This window comes from Gadus morhua, chromosome 17, assembly GCF_902167405.1.
Source record: "Gadus morhua chromosome 17, gadMor3.0, whole genome shotgun sequence".
Taxonomy (NCBI): Eukaryota; Metazoa; Chordata; class Actinopteri; order Gadiformes; family Gadidae; genus Gadus; species Gadus morhua.
In genome coordinates this window covers 21,125,474-21,143,900 of record NC_044064.1, presented here as the reverse complement: position 1 = coordinate 21,143,900, position 18,427 = coordinate 21,125,474, and the positions used below count along the sequence as shown (strand labels likewise).

At 40.1% G+C, this 18,427-nt stretch overlaps 1 protein-coding gene across 1 annotated transcript; it reads right to left on the bottom strand.

The window, feature by feature from the left end:
- Positions 1–16,612: 16,612 nt before the first annotated feature.
- Positions 16,613–18,427, bottom strand: LOC115529185 (uncharacterized). The gene is made up of 2 exons (XM_030337733.1): positions 18,208–18,427; positions 16,613–17,374 (listed from the first exon to the last, which is right to left on the bottom strand). The coding sequence occupies exons 1-2, from the start codon at positions 18,379–18,381 to the stop codon at positions 16,910–16,912; spliced, it is 639 nt and encodes a 212-aa protein (XP_030193593.1). The 5' UTR covers positions 18,382–18,427; the 3' UTR covers positions 16,613–16,909.

Here is an 18,427-nt window from a genome sequence, read left to right as displayed (position 1 = left end):
AATTGATCAGAGACAAACTAATGACTAGTCTTTCTTGGCCCCACTGTGAGTGTTAATGCAAATGTTTGGGTATAAAACATGAATAGATTTGGAAACAGCTGATGGACTTGGGAGAACAAATTTCAAATGGTGACTTTGTAAACACGACTGTGTTATTGTCAACTTTTTGTATTAAAGTAATATTCTTATTTCAGTGGTTTCCATTTGAGTAATTAAAAGGCCTATTCGGTAGATTGCAATAAAAACAAATCCAGTTGCCTGCGACGACGAATCAACATCAGGTACCACCTCTGGCCGGTCGGAACCCGACGGGCTGCTGTGACATCACCGCCTCTATTTAAGACCCCGCTCCTCAGTCCAGTCCTCAGTGGTGATCAGAGAGCAACGACTGAGCTGCATATCAATAACCAGCGACAGCAACAAACTGAGAGATCCACTATGGTGAGGAAGAGACAGGAAGAGAGACAGGAGGGAGACCAGGAGACCCTGTGTGGGGACCCCTCGTCGCCCCCCGGAGAACAGCGTCCGGCACAGGTGAGGAAGGAGAGGACACCACGCCAACCGCACACACACACTTTGAGTCTGCAGACGCACATTTGTATTCTGTAAAAACTTGTGGTTGTACATGATTATATTAAGTTAGGGTCCAACTGACTTTCTTTAAAGAAGTGCAGGCAACACACACCCACACACATACACTCACACACACACACACACACCCCCACACACACACTCAAATACACACACACGATTGTACACATTTAATATCAGTGCTTTATAAAAAATATATATGATACATATGTATATGATCTATAAATACGTTTATGCATGTTTTTCTTGAACTTTTCTTTTCGAAAAAACATCAAAATTATTGATTTATGCTTCAGCATATTTTTGCCATTTTCAAAAGAATGTATACCCAAACATTCCGTCCCCGTGACGACGTCACCGCGGCGGCCCTCTGACATCACGGGGCCACGCTCCTCGATATAAGATAATAATAACTAGAAAATGCATTTCCTGCAGAAAATCTGTGCTTTAGTGCAAAGTGAGGTTGCAAATATTATGAAAAGCGCTGTGCTGTATCTGAAACGTGCCGGATGGCCGTAGCGCGGCGAACTCTGTAGGGATTGTGCTTTGCGGGGTTTGTTTAACGGCGTTGCTATGGTTACCTAAATTATTATAAGCAACTGAAAACGATGCCGGTTTGAAACTAAAACTGTGACTCTGAAGAAAGTATAAATGCTATCGAAATTCCGTTGGGATAGTATTGAAGATACAAGTGTGTAGATTTGTTTAATGGTTTGAACGATGATAAACGGTTGAAAAAGGATTGAGTTACGACGATGTTATAAGAAGTAGGTGTATCAGAATGGGCATTGACGTCTTCAATGAAAACAGCTGAAAACGAAGCGGTATGAAACTAAAAGTGTGATTCTGAACAAAGTTTAAATGATATCGAAATTCCGTTTAGATTTTATGGAAGATACAAGTGTGTAGATTTGTTAAATGGTTTGAACGAAGATAAACGGTTGAAAATTGATTTAGTTACGTTACTAAGTACCAGAGGACGGCTCTGCCGTCCTCCCATTGACTCCCATGTTATAAAAAAGATAATATTTTAAAAGTAGAATATCTCAAAAAGTATAAAATATTTTCAAAATCTGAAGAGAAACGCGCGATTCCAAGCTATTCTGAATATTTAGAAATTTGAATGGAGTCTCTAGGTGAAGAATTGAGGAAGGAGATAGGTCCCAAAGTTTGTAGAGAATAATAAAGAAAGAAAGAAAGAAAGAAAGAATATAACTTATGAAGAACAATAGTTGAGCGCTGCATGCAGCACTCACCTAATAACCTTTATTTATGCATTGCTTTTCTAAACAGAGCTACAAAGTGCTTTACAAATAAAAAGAAAGACAGCAAAACAACCAAACAAAAATTAATGTCTAAGAATATCACAGGTCTTTTTTTTTTTACAATTATGAAACCAAAAATACCATCAATGAAAAGTGTACCAGGCAAAAAACATAAAAAATAACATTAAAACTTAAATAAACTCTTTAAAAGCTTTGCGGTACAGGTGAGACTTAAGGAGGGACTTAAAAGATGTCACCGAATCAGCTAACCTTATTTGCTCAGGCGATGCATTCCAAAGCTTTGGGGCTAACACAGAAAAAGACCCGTCCCCTTTAGCAGCTAGCCGGGACTCAGGAATAGTGAGTAAAATAAAAGTCACCGCTCCTCAGTCCCGTGCTCAGTGGTGATCAGAGAGCGGAGCGATGAGCGTTACCTGGGGCCGATATTTCAAAACTTGTAATCCAGATCAGAATGATCCGGATAACCAAATCCCCCTGTCCTCAGCCACGGATCAACCTGATCTATCCCGGTATTTCAAAACTTTGCTGGATTGGATCAGAGTGATCCTGATACCGGCAGATTGGGATGTCCAAATCCGTCCCGCCCCCTGGATCACAGACTGGAAACAGGAAATGGAGCCAACATTTTACAGAAAAAGGAGAAGCTAGCTCAACTATTGTCTCTGAATTAAAGTATAAACTTAGCCAGTGTTGATGCGTCCTCAGACTAGATGAAAGGCAATCATTATATTGAGTTAACCAATTATGTAAATCAGCACAAAGTTGAAAGAAGAGCTCGGCGATCTCTAATTAAGCAGAGTTCGCGCTAATGCGAGCTAACGCTGCTCCATTGACTCCTGTGTTAAGGAGCTAACAAGCTAGTAAATAGGCTAGCGTCTGTATGTCGCGGTCCACAGTCCATTTGAATGCATTCACTCGCAAGGCATTGTGTGTAGATTTTAAAATGTGTTGTACATATCTTTTTAGGAAACAGTTGTTAACAAAGGGGACAGCCCTAAAACCTTAATATTAGATTTTCTTTACAGATGTCTGTGGGAAGAGACTTGCACAGACTTGCTCCAAATGGCATTACTTTTTGAGCTTTGGCTATGAAAATTAAGTGTGTGTGTGTGGAATCCACCGGCACCACCACCACCATGTAAGCGCAAAAGGCAAGCTGAGAAGGGGGATGGCTACAATGAACTACTGAAGGTGGAAACGGAACGGGCTCAGCAACAAATAATTCTAACAAATGAACAAATCAAACTAACACTTCTTAAACAAGAAGAAGTGAAGTTAAGAATTCAGTTGCTGGAAAAGCAGTTAAAAGACTGAAATGTATACTGCATAGTTTAACACTGTTTGTTTAATAAATCACATTGTTTTTCCTTCATAATTCCTTGTTAATTGGAGTTTGTAATGTCACTTACACGCAGTAGTGTAATGTTTATTCTGTGTTGCACTTCTGACGCCGATTTGTTAAAGCATTGCAGTGAACAGCGTGCATGTTTGCAGAAAAAAAAAAGGAACGTGAAAAGGAAATAAACATTGATCAAACAGCAGTGAAGCTTAGTTGTATTAAACAAAGAACTTTGGGAGCAGTTACACTTCAACTGTTCAAATCTTAACATGTAATCTCCCTCAAATCCACCTCTGAGGTGGGATCAGGGTGATCCTGATTTTTAGGATCAAACTGATCCAGATTTCCCACTTAAGTTTTGAAATACTCAACAGCAGCTTTTAATCCGGATCAAAGGCAGGATTGGATTGCCAAATCTGAATCTGAATCTTCAAGATCAGATTTGCTTTGAAATACCCGTTTTCAGGATCTGATCAGGATTTAATCCAATCCAGGTGGATTAATCCTGTCGGATCATTTTGAAATACCGGCCCCTGGTGATCAGAGAGCGAGCACAGCGGCCAGTGAGCCAAGTTAGCAAAGAGCGAGGGAACTATGGAGAAGAGAGGGGCGAGGAAACATTAACGTGAGGATCTCCTCCGACAGGAGGAAGAGGCCACCCCCGATCCGGACTCCTCCTCCCCCTCTCCGGACCCCCCCCCGCCCCATCAGGTCTCCACCTCGTCGCAAAAGAAAGAACGCCTGACACAGGTGAGGAAGGAGAGGACACCAACACCCACACGGAGCGACTGAGACGTCTTTGTGTTTCCTGTCGTGGGTCTTCAGTGTCGGTTTGACCCGAAGAGTTCCTGATGCCGTGTGTTTGTGTCCTAGGTGGTGATCAGATGGATGGAGACAAATGAGGAGGCGAATGACCCGGACCAAGGCCAGACCCCCCCGGACCGAGGCCGGACCGCCCCGGACCGAGACCAGACCGCCCCGGACCGAGGCCAGACCGCCCCGGACCGAGGCCAGACCGCCCCGGACCGAGGCCAGACCGCCCCGGACCACGGCCAGAACGCCCAGCACAAAGGCCAGACCCCCGATGAACCTGGTGAGTTTGCTGCATTGTTGTTTTTACCTGTTTGTGTGTGTGTTTACCTGCTTGTGTGTGTGTGTGTTTACCTGCTTGTGTGTGTGTGTGTGTGTGTGTGTGTTTTGTGTTTGTGTTTGTGTTTGTGTGTGTGTGTGTGTGTGTGTGTGTGTGTGTGTGTGTGTGTGTGTGTGTGTGTGTGTGCGTGTGTGTGTGTGTATGTTAGAGCCCGACAAATATATAGGCGGTCCGATATTATCGGTCGATATAAGGCATTTTCCAAACTATCGGTATCGGCCGATTGATTAATATTAAAAAAATAAAAAATATATATATATATATATTTATGTATATATATATATATATTTATTGTGTTTTGTTCAAAGGAGATTGATTTTCATATCTTAAGTTTGTATTTTTATACATTTTATTTATCAGAAATTTAATGAATTTTGATTTAGACTTTTCTGTTGTGATAAAAATTAAGTTTATTTTTTATATCGGCCGATATATCGGAATATCCGATTTTTAAATCAACGAATATTTGTATCGGTATCGGCTTAAAAAATCTTTTATCGGTCGGGCTTAAGTGTGTGTCTGTTTGTGGTGTACGTGCGCACGCGAGTGTGCGTACGGTATTGTTTGCATTTATCTTTTGAGTTTAATGTGTCAGCATAATCACGAAACATAGACTGAGCGACTCACTGTCTCCGACAGCAGACAGGGCCCTCAGAAAGGACCTGTCCCAGGTCACGGGGAACACGAGGACCCGGTTGAGGGGACTCAGGGAGCTCTGGGCTGAGACACGTACCATCGCCCTGCTGGATCAGGAGGAGGAGAAGCCTTTGGGCCGCCCTTCAGGCCTGAACCCTGTCCCTGGCCAGACCGCCCCGGACCGAGGCCGGACCGCCCCGGATCGAGGCCAGACCCCCGATGAACCTGGTGAGTTCGCTGCAGATTCTAGAGCCCGACAAATATATTGGCGATCCGACATTATCGGCAAATATTAGACATTCTCCAAACTATCTGTATCGGACGATTAATTATTAAAAAAAATTAGTTATTGTGGTTTTGTTCAAAGGACATTGATTTTCATACCTTAAGTTTGTATTTTTATACATTTTATATATGAGAAATGTAATATATTTTGATTTTGACTTTTCTGTTGTGACAATAAAATAACAAAATAAAGTTTATTTTTGAACTGCATTACCTTATTTTTTTAGTGAGGACTCATAAATGACTCCAAATAACCAATGTTAGGTAAATCTATTTATGTTTTGTTGTTGTTGTTGTTTTGCGTTTCTGGATTTCCTTTTTTTTATATATATCGGCCGATATATCGGAATATTGTATTTTTAAATCAGCAAATATTTTTATCGTAACGGCCTTAAAAATCCTTTATCGGTCGGGCTCTAGTGTGTGTCTGTGTGTGCGCACGCGCGTGTGCGTACGGTATTGTTTGCATTTATCTTTTGAGTTTTATGTGTCAGCATACTCATGAAACATAGACTGAGCGACTCACCGTCTCCGACAGCAGACAGGGCCCTCAGAAAGGACCTGTCCCAGGTCACGGGGAACATGAGGACCCGGTTGAGGGGACTCAGGGAGCTCTGGGCTGAGACCCTTACCATCGCCCTGCTGGATCAGGAGGAGGAGAAGCCTTTGGGCCGCCCTTCAGGCCTGAACCCCTTCCCTGGCCAGACCGCCCCGGACCGAGGCCGGACCGCCCCGGACCGAGGCCGGACCGCCCCGGACCGAGGCCAGACTGCCCCGGACCGAGGCCAGACCGCCCAGGACCACGGCCAGACCGCCCCGGACCACGGCCAGACCGCCCCGGACCAAGGCCAGACCCCCGATGAACCAGGTGAGTTTGCTGCAGTTTTTTTAATCTGTTTGTGTCTGTGTTTGTACCTGCTTGTGTGTGTGTGTGTGTGTGTGTGTGTGTTTGTTAGAGCCCGACAAATGCATCGGCGGTCCGATATTATCGGTTGATATTAGGCATTTTCCAAACTATCGGTATCGGCCGATTAATAAATATTAAAAAAATATATGTATTGTTTTTAGTTAGGTAACCCTTCCTTTTACAGTCCCCTAATTACTAGGTATTTACCCGGTACATACATGGTAAATTATAGTGTATTACTGGGTAATTACCACTGGTAATAAGAAGGTAAATACAGAGGTAGTTACCCGGTAAATACATGGTAAATCATAGTGTATTACTGGGTAATTACCACTGGTAATAAGAAGGTAAATACAGAGGAATTATCCGGTAAATTATAGTGTATTACTGTGTAATTACCACTGGTAATAAGAGGGTAAATACAGAGGAATTACAGCTGATGTACCAAGTAAAACCTTCACTATTACCCATCAACTCAACTAAGTAGCGTGTAGTTGTAACTGTTTTAGGTTGGTAATAACTCCGATATTGTGTACTTCCTAGGAAATTAGGCAACCAATTCTTAGAAACACCCATTATCCAAGGTTTAGGTTGGTAACAGCCCAAATTTAATGATGTACTATCTAGAAATTAGCATAGTACTTTAAAATAAAATACTTTTTCTTAGTTATTATTCAGAGCTACACCCATTTAGAAAGGGTTTATTCGATTTACCACTATGGAATTACTTACCTGGTAACAACCTCTGCAGGAATCTGTTTTCCTCTACTGTCATGGTACATCTTCTTAAATACTGGGTACGAAGCCGTTTGTTTCCATGGTATTACCAGGTTCTTACCATATAATTCATAATAGATACATTCCATTATCCATGCAGTCAACACAAACTTGTACCATGTACGTTCTGCGACGTTACCAAGTAAAACACGACAATTTACCCAGTAATTAAGCTGAAACTGTACTGTAAAAGGAAGCCTTGTTTGTTTCCATGGTATTACCAGGTTCTTACCATATAATTTGTAATACATTATTCCCTTTTCCATGCAATCAACACAAACTTGTACCATGTACGTTCTGCGACATTACCAAGTAAAACACGACAATTTACCCAGTAATTAAGCTGAAACTGTACTGTAAAAGGAAGCCTCGTTTGTTTCCATGGTATTACCAGGTTCTTACCATATAATTTGTAATACATTATTCCCTTTTCCATGCAGTCAACACAAACTTGTACCATGTACGTTCTGCGACGTCACCAAGTAAAACACGACAATTTACCCAGTAATTAAGCTGAAACTGTACTGTAAAAGGAAGCCTCGTTTGTTTCCATGGTATTACCAGGCTCTTACCTTACAAGTTGTAACTGGTTATTCCCTTCTCCATGCAATCAACACAAACCATATATGTTCTGCAACATCGTTCACCAGTACTTAAGCACTTTAATTGTTGTTATAAAACCCCAATCCACTGTTGATGAAAGGCATATTAAAATTAAACAAAATCAAAGGCTTATCTTTCAAACAATGCATATCTCACAAACAAGCACTGAACACTGAAGAAATCAGACAAAAAAAAGAGCCGTCTGCATCAACTCAATTTAAATGTTACTGATGGTGTTTTCATAAAACACATGACAGTGTTATGGCAAGTGACCACAAGGAAGACTGCTTCAACCTCTACAATTTGAATAAGTGGTGAATGCCATGCAGCAATCTGCCTATGGGAGCATCTTTGTGGTCATTCGCAAACCAATGAGTCCACTCGATGAATGAGAGATGACTCTTTAGTGTCTTCTCTGTGAGGTATCCCTGCAGTCTCCACATCTGGGATTTGAAGGCTGACCAAGACCTGACCAGGTACCTCCAAATCTCCCCTTCCATACTGTAATAAAGAATCAGAAGACAAGAAAATAAACATTAGGACTGTCAATTAATGAACATTTCTAGAACATGTAGAACTCAAAGATTATTTTGTTTATCAGTTAAGAAAGGATGCTGGTCCTCTGGCCATTGTGTTTGGTCATATTGAAAAGAGAAAAAGGCATAGCCATAAATACAGTTAATAGGACGGGAGTGGACAGGCTGTTAGCTCCGGTTAGCCATTTAGCATCGAGCTAGCGGAGCTTCTGTCATTCAAATAACTCGGACATGTTGTTTAAAAACTATAACATCGAATTTATTAAAATATCCGGATTTAATCGGGCTTTCTCCCATAAGTACAGTTAATAGGACGGGAAGAGACAGGCTCTGTTAGCCCCGGTTAGCGCGATGCTAAAGAGCAGCTCTACAGGAGCATGCCACCTCAACAGGTGCAAGTTAGCCTCCGGTTTGATATTCGGTTTACCACCCAATCGGATTCATCAACATAAGTGCAATACATTACGGGCTTAGTATGTTGAGGACGGTTTAGGACACCGTATCGCGAAAAATCACAAACACATGTTGGCGCCATCAATGTCAGTGCAACAACGTCATTTACGTTCTGGCTGTTACCTGTTTTAGGGACCGTCAACAAATTACACTCACCGATAGGTGGCAGAGACGTTACCATGGAATTGTTTCAGGAAATTAATCACACAAATATATTGCAATATAGTTAATCATAATGCAGTTAATAATTTAATATTCGAAAAAAAATCGACTAAACTATATTTGAAATTATTAATTGCATTCCGTTTAACAATAATGCAATATATTAGCAAAGTTACCTGCAGTAAGTAGCATACTTTTGTCACCTACTACAATCAGGTGACAAAATGTATTTTTTAGTGATTTTTATATTATTTATTTCCAGAAACAATTCCATGGTAACGTCTCTGCCACCAGTCGGTATGTGTAACTTGTTGACGGTCCCTAAAACAGGTAGCAGCCAGAACGTAAATGACGTTGTTGCACAGACATCGATGGCGACAACATGTGTTTGTGATTTTCGCGATGCACCGTCCTCAACATACTAAGCCCGTAATGTATTGCACTTATGTTGATGAATCCGATTGGGTGGTAAACCGAATATCTGGCGAATATCAAACCGGAGGCTAACTTGCACCTGTTGAGGTGGCATGCTCCGGTAGAGCGGCTCTTTAGCATCGCGCTAACCGGGGCTAACAGAGTCTCTTCCCGTCCTATTAACTGTACTTATGGGAGAGAGCCCGATTAAATCCGGATATTTTAATAAATTTGGTGTTATAGGTTTTAAACAACATGTCCGAGTTATTTGAATGACAGAAGCTCCGCTAGCTCGATGCTAAAGTGCTAACCGGAGCTAACAGCCTGTCCCCTCCCGTCCTATTAACTGTATTTATGGCTATGCCTTTTTCTCTTTTCAATATGACCAAACACAATGGCCAGAGGACCAGCATCCTTTTTTAACTAATAAACAAAATAATCTTTGAGTTCTACATGTTCTAGAAATGTTCATAAATTGACAGTCCTCATGTTTATTTTCTTGTCTTCTGATTCTTTATTGCAGTATGGAAGGGGAGATTTGGAGGTACCTGGTCAGGTCTTGGTCAGCCTTCAAATCCCAGATGTGGAGACTGCAGGGATACCTCACAGAGAAGACACTAAAGAGTCAACTCTCATTCATCGAGTGCACTCATTGGTTTGCGAATTACCACAAAGATGCTCCCATAGGCAGATTGCTGCATGGCATGCACCGCTTATTCAAATTGAAGAGGTTGAAGCAGTCTTCCTTGTGGTCACTTGCCATAACAATGTCATGTGTTTTATGAAAACACCATCAGTAACATTTAAATTGAGTTAATGTGGACGGCTCTTTTTTTTGTCCGATTTCTTCAGTGTTCAGTGCCTGTTTGTGAGATATGCATTGTTTGAAAGATAAGCCTTTGATTTTGTTTAATTTTAATATGCCTTTCATCAACAAGTGGTTTGGGGTTTTATAACAACAATTAAAGTGCTTAACTACTGGTGAACGATGTTGCAGAACATATATGGTTTGTGTTGATTGCATGGAAAAGGGAATAACCAGTTACAACTTATATGGTAAGAGCCTGGTAATACCATGGAAACAAACTAGGCTTCCTTTTACAGTACAGTTTCAGCTTACTTACTGGGTAAATTGTCGTGTTTTACTTGGTAACGTCGCAGAACGTACATGGTACAAGTCTGTGTTGACTGGATGTAAAAGGGAATAATGTATTACAAATTATATGGTAAGAACCTGGTAATACCAAGGAAATAAACGAGGATTCCTTTTACAGTACAGTTTCAGCTTAATTACTGGGTAAATTGTCGTGTTTTACTTGTTAACGTCGCAGAACGTACATGGTACAAGTTTGTGTTGACTGCATAGAAAAGGGAATAATGTATTACAAATTATATGGTAAGAACCTGGTAATACCATGGAAACAAACAAGGCTTCCTTTTACAGTACAGTTTCAGCTTAATTACTGGGTAAATTGACGTGTTTTACTTGGTAACGTCGCAGAACGTACATGGTACAAGTTTGTGTTGACTGCATGGAAAAGGGAATAATGTGTTACAAATTATATGGTAAGAACCTGGTAATACCATGGAAACAAACGAGGCTTCCTTTTACAGTACAGTTTCAGCTTAATTACTGGGTAATTTGTCGTGTTTTACTTGGTAACGTCGCAGAACGTACATGGTACAAGTTTGTGTTGACTGCATGGAAAAGGGAATAATGTCTTACAAATTATATGGTAAGAACCTGGTAATACCATGGAAACAAACGAGGCTTCCTTTTACAGTACAGTTTCAGCTTAATTACTGGGTAAATTGTCGTGTTTTACTTGGTAACGTCGCAGAACGTACATGGTAAAAGTTTGTGTTGACTAGATGGAAAAGGGAATAATGTATTACAAATTATATGGTAAGAACATGGTAATACCATGGAAACAAACGAGGCTTCCTTTTACAGTACAGTTTCAGCTTAATTACTGGGTAAATTGTCGTTTTTTACTTGGTAACGTTGCAGAACGTACATGGTACAAGTTTGTGTTGACTGCATGGATAATGGAATGTATCTGTTATAAATTATATGGTAAGAACCTGGTAATACCATGGAAACAAACGGCTTCGTACCCAGTATTTAAGAAGATGTACCATGACACTAGAGGAAAACAGATTCCTGCAGAGGTTGTTACCAGGTAAGTAATTCCATAGTGGTAAATCGAATAAACCCTTTCTAGATGGGTGTAGCTATGAATAATAACTAAGAAAAAGTATTTTATTGTAAAGTACTATGCTAATTTCTAGATTGTACATCATTAAATTTGGGCTGTTGCCAGCATAAACCTTGGATAATAGGTGTTTCTAAGAATTGGTTGCCTAATTTCGTAGGAAGTACACAATATCGGAGTTATTACCAACCTAAAACAGTTACAACTACATGCTACTTAGTTGAGTTGATGGGTAATAGTGAAGGTTTTACTTGGTACATCAGCTGTAATTCCTCTGTATTTACCCTCTTATTACCAGTGGTAATTACACAGTAATACACTATAATTTACCGGATAATTCCTCTGTATTTACCTTCTTATTACCAGTGGTAATTACACAGTAATACACTATGATTTGCCATGTATTTACCGGGTAACTACCTCTGTATTTACCTTCTTATTACCAGTGGTAATTACCCAGTAATACACTATAATTTACCATGTATGTACCGGGTAAATACCTAGTAATTAGGGGACTGTAAAAGGAAGGGTTACCTTTAGTTATTGTGGTTTATTCAAAGGACATTGATTTTCATATCTTAAGTTTGTATTTTTATACATTTTATTTATGAGAAATGTAATGAATTTTGAACTTGACTTTTCTGTTTTGAAAATAAAACAAGATTAATTAATATTAAAAAAAAAAAATATATGTATATATTTTTGTAGTTATTGTGTTTTTGTTCAAAGGACATTGATTTTCATATCTTAAGTTTGTAATACATTTTATTTATGATAAATGTAATACATTTTGATTTTGACTTTTCTATTGTGACAATATATCGGAATATCAGATTTTTAAATCACCAAATATTTGTATCGGTATCGGTACCTTAAAAATCCCTCATTGGTCGGGTTATGGTGTGTGTCTGTGTGTGTGTGTGTGTGTGTGTGTTTGTGCGTGCGCGCTCGTACGTGCGCGTGCGGTGCATTTATCTTTTGACTTTTATGTGTCAGCATATTCACGAAACATTGACTGAGCGACTCACTGTCTCCGACAGCAGACAGGGCCCTCAGAAAGGACCTGTCCCAGGTCACGGGGAACACGAGGACCCGGTTGAGGGGACTCAGGGAGTTCTGGGCTGAAACCCTTACCATTGCCCTGCTGGATCAGCAGGAGGAGAAGCCTTTGGGCCGCCCCTTAGGCCTGAACCCCGTCCCTGGCCAGACCGCCCCGGACCGAGGCCAGACCGAGGCCAGACCCCCCCAGAGTCCAGAACGCCCTGGACCGAGTCCAGACCGCCCCGGACCGAGTCCAGACCCCCGATGAACCAGGTGAGTTCGCTGCAGTTTTTTTTAATCTGTTTGTGTCTGTGTTTGTACCTGCTTGTTTGTGTGTGTGTGTGTGTGTGTGTGTGTGTGTGTGTGTGTGTGTGTGTGTGTGTGTGTGTGTGTGTGTGTGTGTGTGTTTTTGTGTGTGTGTGCAGTGTTTCCCACAGACCAAGGACCAATGTGTGGTGCGGGGGTGGGTGGGGGGGGGTTGGGGCGGGCGGCGACGCGGCGCGGCGGCGTCAGCGCACGAGTTTAGTTTTTACCCGAACTTTTGATTCTGTGACATTCAAGGAATGAATTGCAACAGACAACTAAAGCTGGAGGTTTTTATTTACAAATTATCTCAAGACCTACCTGAACCAATGTTTAACTTTTTTAGGAAAAATAAAATAAATAGTAACAATATACTACTAGGTACAACAAGGCAACTAACTAAAATAATGAATGCAATGCACATATTGTCAGGGAGGGCAGCCGACTGAGGTCTAAGGACTTGGAAGGCTCCTAGGATGTCCAGCTCCTGGAACCTCCTTTTCAGTTCTGTCTCCAGGCCAGTAATGTAGGGTTGGATGACCTACAATGAACAGATCAGCACATTTTCTCTACCAGGAACAGAAGGATCGAAATTACTTTCCCTACTTTTTTAAAGTTAAAATCTACACTAATCTGTTTCCACCTCACCTGTTGTTTCAGCAACATTTTGTCTGCTGTCCTCCTGGCCTATATTAATCACTATCTCTCCTGAGCAGCCCGGCCCCTCAGAAGCACTGGGTTGTTCAGCACTGTTTGATGCCTAGGAACATTCAAAATAAATTTATTATATATTCAATAAACATTTACCAGCCATTTGACTGTTCAACTTGATTTCAGACTAAGCTAACTACCTCCTCAGGGCCCGTGTCCACCAAAAGCGTTTTTAAAAGACGGAGCGCCGGTCTGCAATGCATTCTCTATGGCAGGACGCGCAAGCAGCGCGCCTTTTAAAAAGCCGCCCGGAGCGTTTAAACGCTCCACGCGCCTCGCGCTTTGAAAAAAGTTGAACTTTTGAAGAAAAGCGCTTCACGTCATCGGCGCTGTTTTTGAACGACCAATCAAAATCGAGGATGAGGCAAGGCTAAAAGTATAAACAGAACTCAAACTGAAACAAACTGAAACATGTCGGACGAAAGCTTGATAACAGCTGTGAGTGAGTGTCCGGTCCTGTACGACCTCACGTTGAAGGCGTATCACGACCTAACAAAACGCAACCAGGCCTGGCGAGACATTCCAGCTATGCTGGGCGTTACAGGTGAGAATTATTAATTAATTATTTATATTATTATCATGTTTATCAATGATATTATCGCATTTAACTATTGGCCGTTAGGTACAAACTGCCACCCGTACTTGGCAGTTAGTATTAACGTTAACTTGGCAGTTAGTATTAACGTTACTGATAGGTAGGCTTGATATTAACCTTGTAGGTTGTGTGAATTGCTAATTGTAGAGACATAATCTTGTATCAACAGCTGAAGTGTCCCGCAAGAAATGGAAATACTTGCGGGATAAATATTTGAGGGAGAGGAAGGCAGAGAGGGACAGGAAGAAAAGTGGGGCCGGTGCCACCTCTTTCAAGAGGTGGAAGTATATGGCGATCATGGGCTTCCTGGAGCGCCATGTGAAGGAGAGGGTGACGTCTAGTAATATGGAGCAGGGAGATTATAGCCAGGAAATAGCACCGGAGATCTTGGCCCTGCTAGCGCCCAGTATGTCTCCCCAACGAGAGGTAGGCCTATAACAAAAGCTAGTAGCCTAAAACATATGCTAAAAACATACCCTAACATACTAGTGTTCTTAAGGTTTTTGTTGGGTGAAGCCAGATGCAGAGATATTTATAAGAATTCACCATTTTAATTTGCACATTTTAAACAAACAAATGTATGCTTTCTTTCACAGGTGGTGGCTCAAAGTGAAGAGGAGATATCTCCTCCCTCTCCCAGCCTATCAGAGTCCGCTGTGGACACCTCTCCTCCATCTCCTCCCACTACCTCATACGGTCACACCGCTGCGTCCTGTACCTCCACCACCACGCAGGAGACAGCTGGAGCAGCCGCTGTCTGTGTTCCAGCAATCAATCCTGTCCTCCCTCCAAAAAGAAAAGGAGAATACACTGGCTCTGGACGAGGATGAGCATTTTATGCTCAGCCTCGTCCCATCATTGAGGAGGCTGTCGAACCAAAAAAGGGCCCAGGCGCGCATGAGGATGCAGCAGGTCCTTTACGATGTGGAGTTTGGAGAGTAATTAATTTGTAATCATTTTCTATTTAGATTTAGTTTTAAGATTTACGATTTTTTTAAATGTGTAAATAAAATTTGTAATCAGTTTCTATTTAGATTTAGTTTAAGCTTTACGATTTTTTTAAATGTGTAAATAACATTTGTAATCAGTTTCTATTTAGATTTAGTTTAAGCTTTAAAAAAAATGTAAATGTGTACATAATATCTTGGAATCATTTTCTATTTAGATTTAGTACAAGCTATAAGAAATGTTTCAAATGTGTACATAATATCTTGGAATCATTTTCTATTTAGATTTAGTACAAGCTATAAGAAATGTTTCAAATGTGTACATAATATCTTGGAATCATTTTCGGTAACACTTTAGTTTGATAGTCCACTGTTGACACTCAACAAGCCATCAGTAGATATTCAGTTGCATGTCAACTGTGAATGAGTTGACATTCAACTGAACTATCTCAACTGATAAGCAACATGTATTCAACTAACTGTAAGGTAACTATAAGTTGCACTATTAGTAGATGGTTAGTTGATATTTGACAGAGCTTGTTCAACAGATAAGAAACATGGATTCAACTAACTGTCTGTTAACTATAAGTTGCGCCATTAGTAGATGTTGTTTTGTACACGTAGCATGCATTCAACTAACTGTCAGTTAACTATTAGTTGCATTATTAGTAGATGGTTAGTTGATAATCAACAAAGCTTTCAACAGATAAGAAACAAGCATTCAACTAACTAAGTTAACTACACGTTGCACTATTAGCTGGTGTTTAGTTGATATTCAACAGTGAGTTAGTTGATACTCTAGAGAGCTTGTCAACAAATATGTAACATGCATTCAACTAAGTGTTAGTTAACTATAGTATATTTTTATTTCGTTCATTTATTTTTACAAAAACAGTCTGCAACAGACATTGTGCTTTTTACTACATGTTCTTTACAAATATTCAACTATCAGTTGAGTGTCAACTTCTAGTAAGTTGACTATCAACTGCTGTTATTAACCAATTCTCAACTTACGTTTCATATGGATCAACTTTCCTCCACTCACAAGGAACACATCTAATGAATGAACATTCAACCCTGTTGATCATATATGTTCATTGTAAAATAAAGATGAGAATATTTTATCAATCAATAGGCACCCTGTGTAGGTGACAACCTGTTCATTGTCATATGACTGTCGACAAACTATCAGTCAATATTCAACTAAGCATTAGTAGAGAGGTCTTAAGACTGTCAAATTAAAGTGAAAACAGTTTAGTGTCTACACACTATTAACAGAGCAAAACAGAGAAAATAGTTGACTATCAGTTGATTCTCAACAAACTATCAGTCGATATTCAATTAAGCATAAGTAGACAGGTCTTAGGACTGTCAAATTAAAGTGAAAACAGTTTAGTGTGTGCAAACTATTAACAGAGCAAAACAGAGAAAATAGTTGATTCTCAACTAACTATCAGTCGATATTCAATTAAGCATTAGTAGACAGGTCTTAGGACTGTCAAATTAAAGTGAAAACAGTTTAGTGTCTACACACTATTAACAGAGCAAAACAGAGAAAATAGTTGACTATCAGTTGATTCTCAACAAACTATCAGTCGATATTCAACCAAGTATTAGTAGAGAGGTCTTAGGACTGTCAAATTAAAGTGAAAACAGATGAGAACAGTAGACAAACTACAAACTAGTAACTGTACAAAATAGAGACACGTTTTGCTCAACTGATCAGTAACACTGGATGACCGCAAAGTGAAATAAACAACTTTATTATTAAAAAAAAAACTAAACTTTAACAGAACTCTTTTTACAAAGGAAGAGTTTGAAGAGTCAAAAGAACCAAGAATACTATAAACCGTTTGAACATATACAACAAAAACTTTTCTTTTAAAAATAAATTAAAACACTCCCCTTTCTCCTCTGTCCATTTCAGCTTATTTTGATCAATGCCAAGCTCTGCTTCCTATGTCTGATAGGAGCGCCTTATGTCCTTGACAAGCCTGCCAAGGTCACCTTCTGAATTTTTCCTCGCTAACCAGTAGGTCCACTCAATAAAGCAGAGCTGCTCTTTCAAGGCCTTCTCCGACCGATTCCCCCGCATTCTCCAAATTTCCTTTTTATAGGTCTGCCACGCTCTCTCGAGGTTCTGGATATGGAGTCCTGTCTGAGGGTCAACATAATGTTGGCTGTGGTTCACCCTGACATGCCTGTAGCCCTCTGTGGCGAGACCGGCATACGCTCTCCACTCATCACTTACGACGAGACTGTGACGCTTCACATGCTTTTTGATGATAGGAACAAGGGTCTCCTTATTTCGTCTCTGCACGAGGCGAAGAATAGGACGCCTGTCAGACCGTTTGATTTGGAGCATTCCAAAGACCCATGTCCTTTTTCTCCTCCAGCTGTTCCCGAAGCGCCCTCTTCCGTACTGCCAAAACACAATATAAATGTTATAAAATAAATAATACCCTACAGTCAAACATATACATAATCAATGTTATATTACTGCCAGTGAGAAGTAGGATGATTATGCTAATTTTCAAATGATATAAATAATGGAGTAATATAAAAACTTTTGTTTTTTTAAGTTTGGAATGCATATTATTATTAGTATGTGTTGTTGCATGTCAACAGTGAATGAGTTGATAACTCTTTCATGCATTGAACTACCTGACAGTTACCTAGAAGTTGCATGATTACCTTGATATGATATAGCATACGGTCTAATTTTATTTCTTATTTCAACTTGCTCTACCTGAAAAAACTATAATGTTGCCCATGTTTTCTTAAGGCATAGATTGGTTATAGCAAATAGTATCAAAACACTCCTCGGCGTCTTCCATACTTCTTGAAAGATGCATACAGCACACAAGTCATGACCTTGTAACTTTTCATCGGCCCCTCCAATATGCCGATTTGCATGTGAATACAGTACATAGTGCTATTTATTTGATTGCATTAACATCATCAAGTACTTAAATTAATATTTTTTTTCAAGTGTGGTTAAAACCATTCCAGGGAAAATATTTCCAATGGTGAGGCTTTAAATACAAATTCCGAAAATTCAGAATTTATGTTCATAGAGCCAAACTTCCACAATAATTAATCTAAAAGTAAAGCTTAAAGATTTCTCTTGAAGACAATTGATATTTCAACATTAATTTTATGATAAAATCCAAAACAAGAACTGAGGAAAGATCAGGTTTTTGATGAGTTGAAATTGAATGACCCCATATTTAGTGAATTATATTACAAATATACCTTGCGCTTATGGCAGAACTTGCTCTCGTCAATGTGGACGATAGCGTTGACTCCACCGATTTTCTGGCCTTTTTCTTTCCTGTGCCTTTTAAGGCTTTTTAGGCAAATTCTTCGCAGTTTTTTAGACATCATTGAGAGTGTTGCAGTGCTTTTAGTGATGCCATCCTGAAGCATGTCTACCTGCCGTAGCTGCAAACCCTGCGCAAATCTACAAAGAAAA